Source organism: Candoia aspera, chromosome 3 (genome assembly GCF_035149785.1).
Source record: "Candoia aspera isolate rCanAsp1 chromosome 3, rCanAsp1.hap2, whole genome shotgun sequence".
NCBI classification, from domain to species: domain Eukaryota; kingdom Metazoa; phylum Chordata; class Lepidosauria; order Squamata; family Boidae; genus Candoia; species Candoia aspera.
The window spans coordinates 98,722,741-98,737,397 of record NC_086155.1 but is presented as its reverse complement, the minus strand read 5'-3'; the positions used below and the strand labels follow the sequence as shown (position 1 = coordinate 98,737,397).

At 37.8% G+C, this 14,657-nt stretch overlaps 1 protein-coding gene across 1 annotated transcript in view; it reads right to left on the bottom strand.

Moving 5' to 3' along the window:
• Positions 1–5,939: 5,939 nt before the first annotated feature.
• The window catches only part of BRINP3 (BMP/retinoic acid inducible neural specific 3), a 120,559-nt gene continuing 111,841 nt past the window's right edge, over positions 5,940–14,657 (bottom strand). Inside the window, exon 7 of the mRNA XM_063299883.1 lies at positions 5,940–7,389. Coding sequence (XP_063155953.1) covers positions 6,273–7,389 — 1,117 coding nt within the window. The 3' untranslated portion in view covers positions 5,940–6,272. The remainder of the gene's footprint in view (positions 7,390–14,657) is intronic.

Here is a 14,657-nt window from a genome sequence, read left to right as displayed (position 1 = left end):
AACATACTGATTGATTGATCGTGTGCCATTAAGTCATCGTCAACTCTTATCAACCACATAGATAGATTTTATCCATAATCATCTGTTCCTAACTTGGCCCTTCAGGTCTTCCAACAGTGCACCATTGCTGCTGTAACTGAGTCCATCCACCTTGCTGCTGGTTGACCTCTTCTCCTCTTTCCTTCCACCTTTCCCAGCATTAAAGCCTTCTCCAGAGACCTTGGTCTTCACATAATGTGTCTGAAGTACAATGATTTGGTCATTTGTGCCCTGAGGGAGTACTCTGGGATCCATTTGTTTGTTTTCTTGGCTGTCTGTGGTATTCTCAGGAATCTTCTCCAACACCAAAATTTAAAAGCATCAATACTCTCCCTGTTCTGCTTCTTGAAATTCCAACCTTCATTTCCACAGAGTATCACAAGGAATACCATGGCTTGCATGATTCTGATTTTTGTGAGTTGATAGTTGATCCTAAAAGGCAGAAGCTATCCACCTCTTCACATATTTTGCATCATTTCAAAATGCAGTGCTTTTCTCTATAATCAGGCTGTACATTGAGCAATAAATTCCCTAGTGTATGGAAACTCAGAAACCAACTTCTACTGCTAGTAAAACCCACTTGAATATTGGAAACGATCCACATTCTTCTTTAGCTCAATTTAAAATCTAAGCTAGAAAAAAAAATGGCTTCCATTCCAAACAACTTCAGTACTGGACAGTCCAATTCCTTTTAAATGAGGTGATTCAAAAAGATGGGGAAAATTTTAAAAGAAGAACAGGAATGGGTGTTCAAATTTATTCTGAAATTCACAGGAGAGCATGGGAAGTGGTTGAGGGAAACCCTCTCCTCCTCCCCTCCTCCCTCCTCCCTCCTCCCCCTCCCTTTAAAAGCAAACTTGGACATTCCCTCACAACACCAGGGGACCTTCCCTATATTTGGCATCTTCTTCCAGAGAATCACAATTTCTGGAGCACTGTCCTCTTTCTATAAATTATCAACAACAAATGGGAGTAGGAGCAAAAGCTTCCCTTCCATTTCTCCATCCTCTATATCTCCTTCTCACAGTGAACAAGAATTTGATAGGATGTGGGGTGAGACAGAGTTCTCCCAAGCCTTCCTGCCACTATTTCTCCATCCATTCAGTAACCCTTTACATTACGGGTATGCAGATTGATTTAAAACATGAAAAAATACTCTTGTAGAGTATGGCTGGAGGCTGCCATTGCAGTGTCATTTGTAGAAAAAACAAGTTATATACAGTAAATTAATGTCTGAAATGCAGTGGACGTGGGTATGATAGGCATTGACAAAACTGTGTAAGGGTGATGTCTGGGTGCAAAAATGTGTGTTTGTATGTGAGAAAGAGAGAGCAGTAGACATCATCTACTGGATGTGGCTGTCAAGTGTGAAAATGCATATGTTAATTGACTTTGTCAAAGAAGTCCTAAAGACAACTGAACTATTCTTCACCTATTGATTTCCATTACCTTCTCTTTTTTGTCTCCTTTGTTTTTGTTTGCCCTCAGTGATGTCATCCTCTAGCCAAATTTGATTTGGGGCATGATATGTGTCCTCATTCTACTCAAAGGTGACCCCTCATTGATTACTTAGGTGACTCATCCTGGCATAAACAAAAATGTGCTCTATATTTAGATAGTTAAAAGTGGGGAGCATGCACTGTGACATCACAATGCAAACCCCACCTCCCACAGTATTTGCATCCACTGTGGGACACAAGTACAAAGGGATAGGGTTTGCATTGTGATATCATATCACATTTCACCCTTTGCCCATCTTTGTGGTTAATTATGAATGCCTAAAATCAATTCAATTTTAGTTGCCTGGCTTCAATATATATTATCTCCATCAAACATGATGACAAGCTGGCAGCTGAGTGGAGATCAGGTATCTGCTTTTACTGTGGACTCATCGATTGCTGAAGTGCTGAGGGGCAGCATGTTAAGAAAATGGTACAAAAGAAGCTTTAAATAAATGGAAAATAATTAAAGCTCCATTTATATAGCACAACAATTCATTTTAATTATTCTGTGAAAGTGGCCTTGTTGAGTTAGGTGACCTCACTTCAGAAGCTTCACTCTCACAAAGAAATTAACTTGCTGAACTTTAGTGAGACAGTTTTAGAAGAAGCAGCTGAAGGTGGGGATATAGATGTAGAGTGCATCTTGGAACCTTCCTTGTGAAAATAAAAATCTCAAATCAGAGATTAAAAAATTTCAAAGTCCTACAGTTTTGCCCAAGGAATGTTGATTTTCATTAAAGAAGCAGAAGGAGGAGGAGGAGGAGGAGGAGGCGGCAACTCAAGTTCTCATGGAGCTAAAGCTTTCTGAAGTAAATGGGAAAGAAAAATATTACATGTGGGTAAAAGTTCCCTGAAGAATTTTCAGAAAGGAAAAGTAGAAGATTAATATTTTAAAATTTAAAGGAATAAATACAACTAGGTATTATGAATGACCACTATCTATACTAGTTTATTGTTCAGCATATTGCCCACATTATGAATTAACAAAATGTAGCCATACTTCCTGCAAATATATATATATGTGTGTGTGTGTGTGTGTGTGTGTGTGTGTGTGTGTGTGTCCAAGCTGGCATCCAGTCCAGTATCTAATTTTCAAAAAGTACATGTTGGTTAAAAAAATAAAATTAAAAATAAAGGTGAAAAAGCTCACCATGCAACTAGCATTGTTGGTTTTTAGAACATTCAAAACATTGCCTCACAGAACAAAACCAAAGGGGAATCAAGTAATTAGTATACTGTTTTCAATTAATTTCTGCTTTAAATTGAAAGTGAATTTGTCAGTTCCTCTTTAGGCGAAATATTTGGAAAAAAAAAACAGAGTGTTGATATTTCTCAAGGACTAGTGGGAGGCTGTTACACATCATTAAGCTGCCACAGCATGATTCTTCTTCAAGAAAAATATGCATGTTTCTCTTCAGGTAAAAGTCTGAGGATGTTTGAGGGAAACTGAAAAAGATCTCATAAGATCATGAGAGCTCCCAGGGTTACTTTTCCATGTGATCATGTGAAATATATGTGAAACGTATGTTACAACTACATAAAACAATAGCCATTGCTGTACAACCAAAAGATTAAAAAATAGATATATACAACCTGCATCTGTAAATGAAGAGAATATTGTGGAATCTTCTTCAATAAGTGCAATCTATGAGCCAAATGTTGCCCCCAGCCAGAGGCATTCTCAGCAAGGGTCAAAAGAGTCAAGACAGTGTGCACAACCATGGGATTGAAACTCAGCTCCTTTTTAATGTGTGTCATAGTCATGTCCTAACAGATAGGGCTTTGATCATATCCACCAACTTGATTTTTTGACCACTCCCATGGAATATATATGCTTTTAGTTTCTGTCCTCATTTTTAAGGATTGGTGGATTTTATGGGGCAAAATGGGAATCTTAAGATCTGCAGAGACTTAAGGTACACATTTCATCTCTTTAAACACCTTCCATCAGCCACCTTTGGGTCCTGGGCTCAGCCAAACTTGGTATGTAATCTTCAATGTGTCACACAAAGCCTAGTGTGTTTCTTGAGACAGCTGAAGTTGCACAAACATGCTTTCTATCATCTGGATGATCCTAGTGATATGCCACTCTTTGTCACATAAAAAAGCAAAGGCTCCCTTGATTCATGCTCCATGCCTAATAACTGCAGGAACAGGTCTATTTTGTTTTCTTGCCACAATATAAAAACCATTTTCCATTACCTTCTTTCAGGATGTCTTTTGCAACCTCCCAGTCTTACCTACAGCCCTGGGACTTTTGACAATCTCCAAACCAATGAGATTAGCGAGGTCCAACATTGCCAAGCTTCTTCAAGATCAGCTTGTGCTAAGCTTGCTGTGATAGATAGTATAAACATTTAGGTTAGGCTTGTATATATGCAATAACCGTTACAGTGCATTTTAAAAGATGTATTTTTGCAGCTACATGAAACTATAGCCATTGCTGCATGTTAAAACACCTTTGTGGCAATTCTAGAGATGACTGAATCTAGAGATGATTGAGCACAACTGTTCTGATGTGCTTCAACATTAGCTGGATATTGTCCTTTAGGTCTTTGGCTGAAGTCATCACTTCGTATGAAGTATGGGGCAAGATAAAAATGTAACTGCCTTACAGACTGGGTAACCTTCAGTTTTCATTCAGGGGTATCTCGTAAAGATTAGTAATTCACACATGGCAGTTAAACAACAATAAAAATGAACAATCATTCAAAGAACCTACTTTAGAGGTGAAAAAAGCAAAGGAGGGAAGAAGTAAAAGTCAGGTCTATTCTTTTCTTTTTTCTTTTCTCCATCCATCCAATATAATTTATAGTTCGGACCTAAAACATTCGAATTAGAATGATATGTCAAATGGAAGGAGAAAACTAAAGTCCAATATAAGTGTGTTGAGGAAGAGTGTTGAAGTTGAAGGTACACAAGTGCACCCCTAAATGTTTACTTTCCTTTGGCTGAGCCACTAACCATCCTACATTCCACTGGGAGACCTGAAAGGGAGTTCTACATGCAACTCCTTGAATGTGCACAGTAGACTATATATGCTCAAGAAGTTTAAGACTTTATACTCACAATTACACATGGCAACCATCCTAGATAAGGTACAGTCATTCCAAAGAGAAGAGCAGTGGAGACAAAGGAGGGCTCTGACCCAACAGTGAGTGCTGTATTAGCCATATCAGCTGATACTGACTTGGCCTGAGTAGCTTTTTCAAGTAGAGCTTTAATCTAGAACCTGAAATGTTCAATTCCAAATTGCATGAAAGTCTTTTTGGGGAGGGGGAGGGGGAGGGGGAGGGGGCTTCTCCTAGTTAGAGATCCACATGTATTGGTGGGATCAAACAGAAACATGGTATGAGGGTTAAGACTATGGCAAAAGTGTTCTTCAGTGTTTGGAGGGGGGTTAAAGTGAAAAAAAAGCACAATATTCTGACTGGGTAGAAGATGGTCAGCTCATTTATCCCCATAGTTGTCTTTAAGTAAAAGCAGCAGAAATTAAGAAGCATGTTCACTTTGGGTGCAGCTTGGCATTTTTGCATGGCTCGTGATACAAGTGCCTCTTACACATAAGCTTGATGTTCATGTCTGAGACCACTGGGGTTTGGCACATTTCCTGTATTCCTGTTTAGGGGTCTTCTCTTTTGCCTGGGTATAATGAGTGCAGGGCTGTTCTCTTACATAAATATGGTTTCTGCCATTGCTTAAAGAAACAATTCAACCTTCAAGAAAAGAATCTTCAATAAGCTTGAGGATCTAAACCTTTCTGCACTGGGACACTGCTGTTTATTTTTTTCCAGAGGAATATTACTGAATAACCCTATGACTGATATTCTTATTGGGGAAGCAGAATATGTAAATTCATTTCTTTCTTTCTTTTCTCACATTCTTTTTTTGGAGGGGAGGGGGGCTCTTTTTAAAAAAAAATCTAATTATGAAGACATTTGTGGATTTTAGTTGTATGTAAAGAAATAAGCCGGCAAACATTTTCACTTCTCTGTCTTCTTATATACCACACTACATAGTTAGCAGAGGTCTATCTTTTCTAAAACAGAAAATGTGGCCAATTGAACTATACTGTATATATGATACAGTACAACATTCTGAAAAAGCAAGGTCCTTCCAGGTCTGCAGGATTAAGGTACAAGTAAGACATCAATAAGAAATGCCATTTTGCTTTGACAGGACCACTCAGATTTATGACTCAAGAGTTACAGAAGATTCTTACATTAAGTTCCTTTTAAGTTTTGTTTTGATTAGTATTCCTGTCTCCTCTACCCAACTTTCTGGTCACACATTAGAGTATCAGGGATGTTATTTACTTCTGGAAAGGGGAAAAAAATGAATCCCACAGCATTCTTTTTAATAACTGTTCAGCTACAAAATTTTATTGGTATCCTTTTATGTTCCCTCTAGAGGATGTAATGCACAAAAGCATTGCCACGGAACATATAAAATTACAAATGAAATTTATTGTAAAAAGTAGAATGTCTTCTAGACAGGTGTCAGTATTTATTTTCATTCATAAAACAAAGCCAAAAAAAAATTGCAGATATAATATATTCATTTGTCAGCAAGTTCATGGGTGTAAATTGCCATCCAATGTTATTGACTGATATAAGACAGATATTGAAAAGACAATTTAAATTTACTCTTCCAAACATAAACTGTTCCACAAAAGCACTGTAAAAACGCCTCCATGATTTGTTTGTTTTCTGTTGTGCTTCACACTTATGGTTAACTACATAATTTGGTTGTGTCATAATCCACTGTGTTTGGCAATTTGGCATTGAAGGCCTGCAAAGCCGATTGAATCCTCACCACTTCACTGGTAGAAAGCTTGAGTCTATGACGCAGTAGGCATGAGAAAAGATCTAGACGACGTTGACCAGGAGGAGAAAGTTTATTTACACGGTCCCGTATCTCTAGTAGCTGTAAGAGTGCACTGTCCTGGGATCCCTGAGTGTAGGGGTAGTCCAGTTGCAAAATCAAATCTCGGATTGCTTCTGGGTCAAAGTGCATGCTGTAGCCAAATACTTGGATGCTGTTGATTTTCATATAGCCCAGGTTCCGGGAGGGATCAATAAACTCCAGGGGTTCATAGTAGATGCTATCATTGCCATTGGGACCATTTGACTTAATACGACTCCTCAAGTAGATGTGGACTGTTTCAAAAAATGTCTTCCACTTGTTGCCTAGAGTCAGCGTCCAGTTATAACACTGAAGTGGCAAGTCCAGTTTAGTCCGCTCCCAGTCTGGGAAACTGTTTTCATTGACAGGCATAAACCAACTCTCAGAGTGGCTGCCTCCAAAGGGGTTGACATAAACAGCCAGGACAGGCTCCAAGGTGCTGTTCTTAGTTAGACAAATTTGAAGAGAAAGACCCAATATCATATGGACCAGGCTAGATTTGTACTTGTTGCTCTTTAGGGTAAGAAGCATCCGCTTGCGCCAGGAAGGGTCAAACCAGCTATTGAGACGCATGTCATTGCTGATGAAGATTGCATGGACCTCAATCCGGCGGTCTGTTTTCTGCAATAAGTACTTCATCTCCAAATCCTGGAGGTCCGTCTCAAACCCAATGTAGTGTTCGGTGGAGTCTGCCACTTCAGGCTTGCAAAGCCCTTGGCTCAGCATGTATCCAGTATTACAGGTTCCACAGCGGGTACGATTATCAGGTGCACACATCAGGCAGGCAGAACCATCTCCCACACTACATGGTAGGGAGCCAAGGCAAGCAAGCTGGTCATTTGGGCACGTACATGAATGAGTCTCTTCAGAAAAGCTGCCCAGAAGGCCATTTTCATTGCAGTAAAGGAAGGACTGGATGCGATTTAGCCAATAGAGAGATGATCTGTAAAGTAAACATGGAATTAATGAATACACAGTGAGAGGTAGATCAAAGTAATACAATTAAGCTATTTTTAATCACTTTGAAGGCAAAAACTTCCCTTGATATATTGAAAAAAAAGCCTGACATGATTTATTCATACTAAATTAAAAACACTTTCTAAAGTGTAATGATTAAGAGAATGAGGGGCAATCTAAAAAGTTCTTGCTTGTAATCTTACTTTAACCATCAATTTCCTGGAGGGCCTAAAACAAAGCATTATCACTAATGTGTATAAACACACAACAGTACACATACACACAAATCCTCTGTAATAGGAGAATAACATTTCCTTGAAGGGAAGCTCCTTGAAGCACTGACTCAGTTGCTTTCACAGCCTTTGTAGGAGATCCCTGCATGTGCATATGCACTCAGCCATGTTGCTGGCAGCTGCTCTTCTCTGTTCATGTATATGTACATGGAACTATCAGGAAGGGCCTTGATGTAGATACAGAACTTACCACAGGGTGCAGCTGTCTCAATGCTTCAAGGAGGTGCTTTGAAAAGGGTCACACCTAGTTAGCACTTTGATGGATGACTGCCAGGACTTTAGAGAAGACTGACAGGTTAAAAAAAAAAAAAAACCTGAAGGTAATGGCAAACCATCACCATATTGTTATCAAGAAAATATCATGGATGTGCCCTCAAATTCACCAGGAGTCAAACTTGTCTGGTAAAAGACTTTACCTGTAGTTGAAGGCTTTGAGACATAATATACACAAAACAAAATACCCCTCATTATGGTACCCAAAGTAACATATTATATGCATTATTCTTGTCACAAAACTTTGTTCACAGGTCTGTTGATAACACTGATATCAGTGTTGCTTACAGCATTTCTTCTGCCCATTTTATCAGAAACTTAAGCTAAAGAAATATTAGTCAAAAAAGATCTCTCCTGGATTTCTGAAAATTCCCTACACCACCATTTCTTTCCAATAATAAATGACTTCTAAGAGATGAATCTGCATTTAACTAACAGGATTCCAAAATTCGTGTCTTTTTCAATGAGATCCAAGGTTCCTGAGCCACCACCAATAACCTATTTTTCAACTTGGATCGAGGAACTGAACTCTCAGGGTTTAATGAGTGTTGCTCATTAAAACGTCAGTTTTAGAAGCAGAGGCACATCAAAATGGCATTTCTCCCCCATCCCCATTCTTATCAAACCGAACATTTATTTTTCGCTGGGATACTAAAAATTGCTGGGAAAAATGGCACAATTTTCTGGATAAAATATAGTGGGATGCACTATTGGGATATTGTGCATTTTTAGAATGCGCAGAACTGACTAAAGATGATATTCCTTTATGTAACTGCCATCTCATTTCTCTCACTTTCAAGAGCAAACTGAGATGCCAGTGGGAGCTTTCAAGGTTTTAGACTGGGGGTGGGGGCAAAATCTATGTGGAAAAGGTCTTTTAAAGACAAAATCAAGAAGCCACAATCTTCACCATATGTGTGCTTTCTAGAACACATGCCCTAGTGTTGGGAATACTGTACATGCATTGCCAAAAAGAATATTGTGGCTGTAGCTATGCTGAGTTATATTTAATAGTGATTATTTTTTTTTTAATCTAATTTGTTGCTCAACATATGTAAAAATGCAAGAGACCAAATGGGGGGTGGTTTTTATGCCATGAAAAAAAAAGAGACTCTGACATCCTAAATGTGTACCAGTTCTCTCCTTGAGTCCTTCCTCTTAATGAGAAAAGCCCTGGCTTTTCCACCAAAGAATCTCAAATGCCTAAAAACTCTGTACTGTACAATCAGGAATGAAATAGTAAAGCTTAGTCCCAACTCATGAGCTTCAAGATGTTAGCCTCTAAATCCAAGAATTTGCAGGAATGATTTCCTTTGCAACAACAACATTGTAGAAGTTTGAGATTCAACAGGCTTTATGATTATGAGGCAGCTGGGCTGTTAACTCAGCAGAATAACCACTGAGGAGTGGCATTTCAGTCCTAGTAATACATGATGATGATGATGATGATGATGATGATGATGATGATGATGATGATGATTTTTTTAAAAACTATTTTTTCATGATGGAAAAACATGGTACACCGTATCTTTGCACAGACTCCTGAGTTAAAGGAATATTAGAGAGGTGGAGGAAGGAATCTAGTGATCTGTGACAATCTATAATGCAGTCATTATAATACGTTGTACTCATGAGACTGTATGATTTCAAGCATATATCATCCTGGAAGAATCTCATATGAAGATCATAATGATTCATCCTCTAAGACCAAAAACATCTGACTGTATTAGAGTTATTTCACAGTCAGGCATATCACCAGGACACTTCTTGAAGCCCCAACAAAAATAGTTGATAGGTACAGCCTGTACAGTATAGAAATGTGCCTGTGTTTTATGATTTTACTTTTCCCTTCCTTCCCTCCCGTTCACTTTCTTGTTTTATCCTGTTCATTTTTAGACTTCAAGCCAGAGGACAGAGACTATCTTTATTGATCTGTAGGCTGTTCTGGAGTCTTTCTGGCTAAAGGATGGGTACAAATGCTTTAAGTACATAAATGTTAGCTTTTATGGAGCCCCTGGAGTAAGTTCTTATATTTCACAAAGAGCTCTTCAGCTTGTAGAATTTGATGTTGAGCTATATTGTAACCAAATCACAATTGTGATTTATACTTCAAAGCATCAGAACAAAGTGGAAGGGATACACACGCACACACTTACAGCTGTCTAATAATATTAGAATATAGCCACCAGTCTTAATCACATATTTAAAAAAAATTATATTGGCTGGTAATGGACTTTATTTCAAATAGTGTGATGTTGATTCAAATGTGATCAATTCAAACAGATTTTCATTATAGTCTCATGTTTAGAACTGAAGCTTTAATTTCTGAGTGTGATGCTATCAAGCCCACCTCAGGTATAAAGAGCATAAAGTGCAGGAATGCATGTGTTCATTCAATCTCTGCAACGTTTAAGCTAAGAATGCTTAAATGCTATTTTTACTGCCCAGACAGACATCTCTACATATTGTTTCCTGGGCTTATCTGTGGATGAAGCTTGGGTCCTTTTGATTTAATGGGCTCTGGGAAAACAAGAAAGCAAGATAACAATTCAATATCATTGGATTTTAGTTCAATCTTGTCTGAACACACTGAATTATTGGAGCAAATAGTAGCATTTAGTGAACCTTGTCTGATCTCAAAAAACCTAGGCAGGGTAAGACCTGGTTAGGCTAGGATCGAAGGCTGTAGGAAATCCTAGGGCTGTAAGTTGAAGACTGAGAAGTTGGGGAAAAAATCCTTGAAAATGACATTGGCAAATAACTTTTGTATTACTGCCAAGAAACCAACATGGATATGTCCATATAATTATCAGGAGTCAAACTTCCTTCTAGGGAGATATTGCTTTTTAATACTGCACTGATAGACTTTGTTTTAAGTAATATATTATGAAACCATATTTTCAATGTATTATGTTTAAAGTGGTATAAGCTTCACCACATATTTTGCTTATGCTTTTGAGAGACTTATTAGTGTTGATTCCTAACATATAGCTTTATAAACAGACTTTGATAGGCTCAACCCCAGCCATGCCATTCTACCAATTTCAGGCAAATAGCATGAAAGACAGAAACAGGTAATGAATGGAAATGGGTTTGACTGTTGCCAAGCTTACTAAGGGCTGGCCTTGGTGGGATGGGTTTGGACTCCATCAGAGGCTGCTAAGTGACCTGTATTGGATATGCTCATTATTGATTGCAATTCATTTGATCCATGTTGGATCCATGTTGGAGAAGCAACAATGACTGAATTCCATAAAAGTGGATGAAGCAAGAAACTTGAACTGTTGGGTTGCTGTGATTTGAAATGATGGCATGCTGGAGTCTAAGATGAGCTGACTACCTCATTTATGTCTTAATTACAGTAAGGGATGAAACAAAACAAAACAAAACAGGGAATATACATTTTGGGTGTATATTTGAGTACCGTTTGAATCAGCATGCATAACACAAGGGATGTGCTCATTTCAGTTTAATATAGAGATAGAGCATTCATAGTTCTTTGATTCAGAATTAAAGATAATATACAATTACCTACTTAGGTCAGTTCAAATTCTGAAAATGGAATTTCTGAATATCTAGTGGCTGGGTTAAACTAAGGGTAGACAACTTTTTATGGCCAGAGAACTACAGCTCATTCCTATGAAAAGCTGGAGAACCACAGTGTGTTTTCTGGTGACATGTTGATATCATCAGAACATGCAGGCTTGATATTACTTTTAGTCCTCCTATAGCTGCCATTCTCTTAGTAAGTATTACAAGATAGTGAATTACCTGTAAGGTTCTATGTTCTTTCCATGACCCTCTACCTGAGCAACTTCTTCCTTTAATATTCTAATCATGATTTCAGATTGTATATGCATCAGTGCTAACTGTGAATTACTCATAACCATATCTGTATATCCAGGGAAAACTGAGGTTTCAATCTCTTATTTATGAGGGAAGTGCTCTTTGTGCTAACTCTAGCTTGTGTCAAGGCATATATGATATAAAGGTTTGGTTAATTAGGGGAAGGGAAATAATGTTTCAAGAAGAATCAAGGAAGGAAAAAGATGATGCACTTTTACTCTATAGTTTACATATAATATAATATGTTATATGCAATCCATTTGTATCAAAACTAATTTTCACTAGACCTTTATTCAACTAGGGAGATTAGTATTTCTGTGCCAAGAACTGCCCTATATTTAGAATTCAGCACATGATTTGAAGTAATCCCATAATGAGTTTACAGTGATGCCCTTCTCTTTGATCACCTAAGAAAACAATCATGTTATGAGAAGTCATCATTACCTTTTCTTATTCAGCACTTTTAACAATATGCTGGGTGTTGTCTCCTGGAAATACTGAATGGGTTTGAATTTTGATGAAATAAGTGCAGGAATTGTGAGCTTGTGGTACTTTCTCTCATCAAAAGAATAATCACCTTCTGGTCAAAATAGCCATGAAGATAAAGTGCCTAGAAAGCTCCATTTTTTACAGGGCCTCTCTAGGACTTTGCCTCAATTACTGACATTGGAAGCAACAGGTAACCCTCAGATAAATATTTCACACAATATGGAGGTGATTACTTCATGTTGGGGATTAATTTAAGTCCCAATATACCCACATCTGTTTTGTTCTGAAACAGCCTAGTGCAGGCAGTGAATTACAGCTTATTTGGCTCAGTCAGTTAGATAAGTCAGTAACAGGTGTCCTTCTATCTGGGCATCCTTCAGATTTGTATACCTCTTCTACAGAACCCTGTTAGCTTGAAGTCCATACATCTGGAGGGTAGCCAGTTTGGAGAAGGTTGAAATTTCTGATAATATATAAATTGATTGAAATATACCTGTTTGACTAGTTAATGTCAAATGACATATAAAAAAATCCCCGTAAAATAATCCTGTAAATACTTTTACTCAGAAGTAATTCCCAATGAGTTAATGGGGCTTATTATCATATGAGGATAGAGGATTGCAGCTTTCAAATACTTTAAATGGATGATCCTTACAGGGAAACCAAACATTAACAAATTCTGTTTGTATTTATTGGAAAATGCTCATACTTTATATCTAAAGACCTTGGACTATTCAAGGCCATGGCAAAACACCTGCCTTAATTAGCCTGTGACCTTCATGTTATTATATTGTGCTAACCTTCTTCTGGTTAGATGAAGTCTGGCAGAGTGCTTGTGTCTTATGCTTCCCCAAGATTTCAGTAGATGAAATAAGAAAATGGGAAAAAAGACACTTTAACCTTTAAAAAGGTAGTTTTCATTATTTTTAATTAAGATCATCAAACCTAAGTACCATATCAGTCAGATAAGGAACAGCTGTCGGTGAAGGTCTTGTGGTGTTCTCTTATCTTCTTAACAACAGATTTGCCCTCTTTGGTTGTTTATTGATTAAACAAAGTCACATACAGTTTGTGAGCCTCTCTGAAAGTTCATCATTTTTCTTTCTGGGAAACTTGACATTTACTATCAATTTCCTCTATTTGGATGTTTTCCATGCAAATGTTATTTCCTGAAAGTGTTCTGTAAAATGGCATACATTGATGCATAGCAGGTGCAGAATGCCATAGGTGGGTTGTGGATGCCAAATGCCATACAGACTTTTTAGGGAACATGGAAGCCAGTCCACTCCACTGCCCTTATCTCTATGTTGGGTATTGAGATGGTTCTGTCCAAGTCTTTCTCTGAGTTTGGGGATTTTAGTTTACTGGATCTTGCTTTCAGGTTGGCCCTAATTATTTCAAAATTTGGTACAGATCTTTGTGGACATGAAGCTGACATGAAGCTTGTGTGCATTTTTTCCCTCTCAACAGTTACTATTTTCTACCAATATGACTTCATGATCTCACTTCTCCTTCTCTTTATCCTATACATCAATAAAAGTTTATGTCTGTACAGATGCACTGAGTCATAGGGTAGACAGAAATGAAGACTGTCAGGCTCCTTCTGAATTTTTGCTACCATATACTAACATGGTTGTCCTTCTACTTCGGTAAGAAACAGCTTTGGATCCTTTTGCATGGATTTCATTTCTGGGTTTATGAAATAATTAGGAAGGACACATTGCAGTGTTCTTAACTACTTTCCATCATACTGCAAATTGATATATGGGGAGAAAAAGGAATTGAAATATGCATATATTTTGTATACTGACAGAGAGGTCTACCAGATCTGGGCTGCAAAAGTCCAGATAGCCACTAGGTACACAAAAACTATTGATATGCCCTACTTGTAGAGGTAAAACTACAGTAATCAGATGGATGGATGGATGGATGGATGGATAGATGGATGATGGATGGATGGTAGATGATAGATAGACAGATAGACAAGATGAGTATACCTTCCAAATAAAACATTAATGAACTTTATTTTTTCCCCCATAAATCTTTAAAAAGTTTTTTGAAATGTATGAGATGATTTGCAAGCCCATTAGTTAGAACCAGTAAGAATCCAAAGAAATCCAGAAAAAATGTGGGGAGGTGGGGGTAGGAGAGAGACTGGCTGACTTATTCCTAATGATTCTGCTTAAAATCATAGTTAGTTGGACTGACAGCTAATAATAATGTTTTAATCCTAGGTATCAAAAAGAGGATTGGCTAAGTGGATCCATGAGTAGCTGAGAAAATTTTGTGCTAGTTTACAGTAGCCAGGAATGCATATGATGCCACAAAATGAACACCCAATTCTCTCATCTCC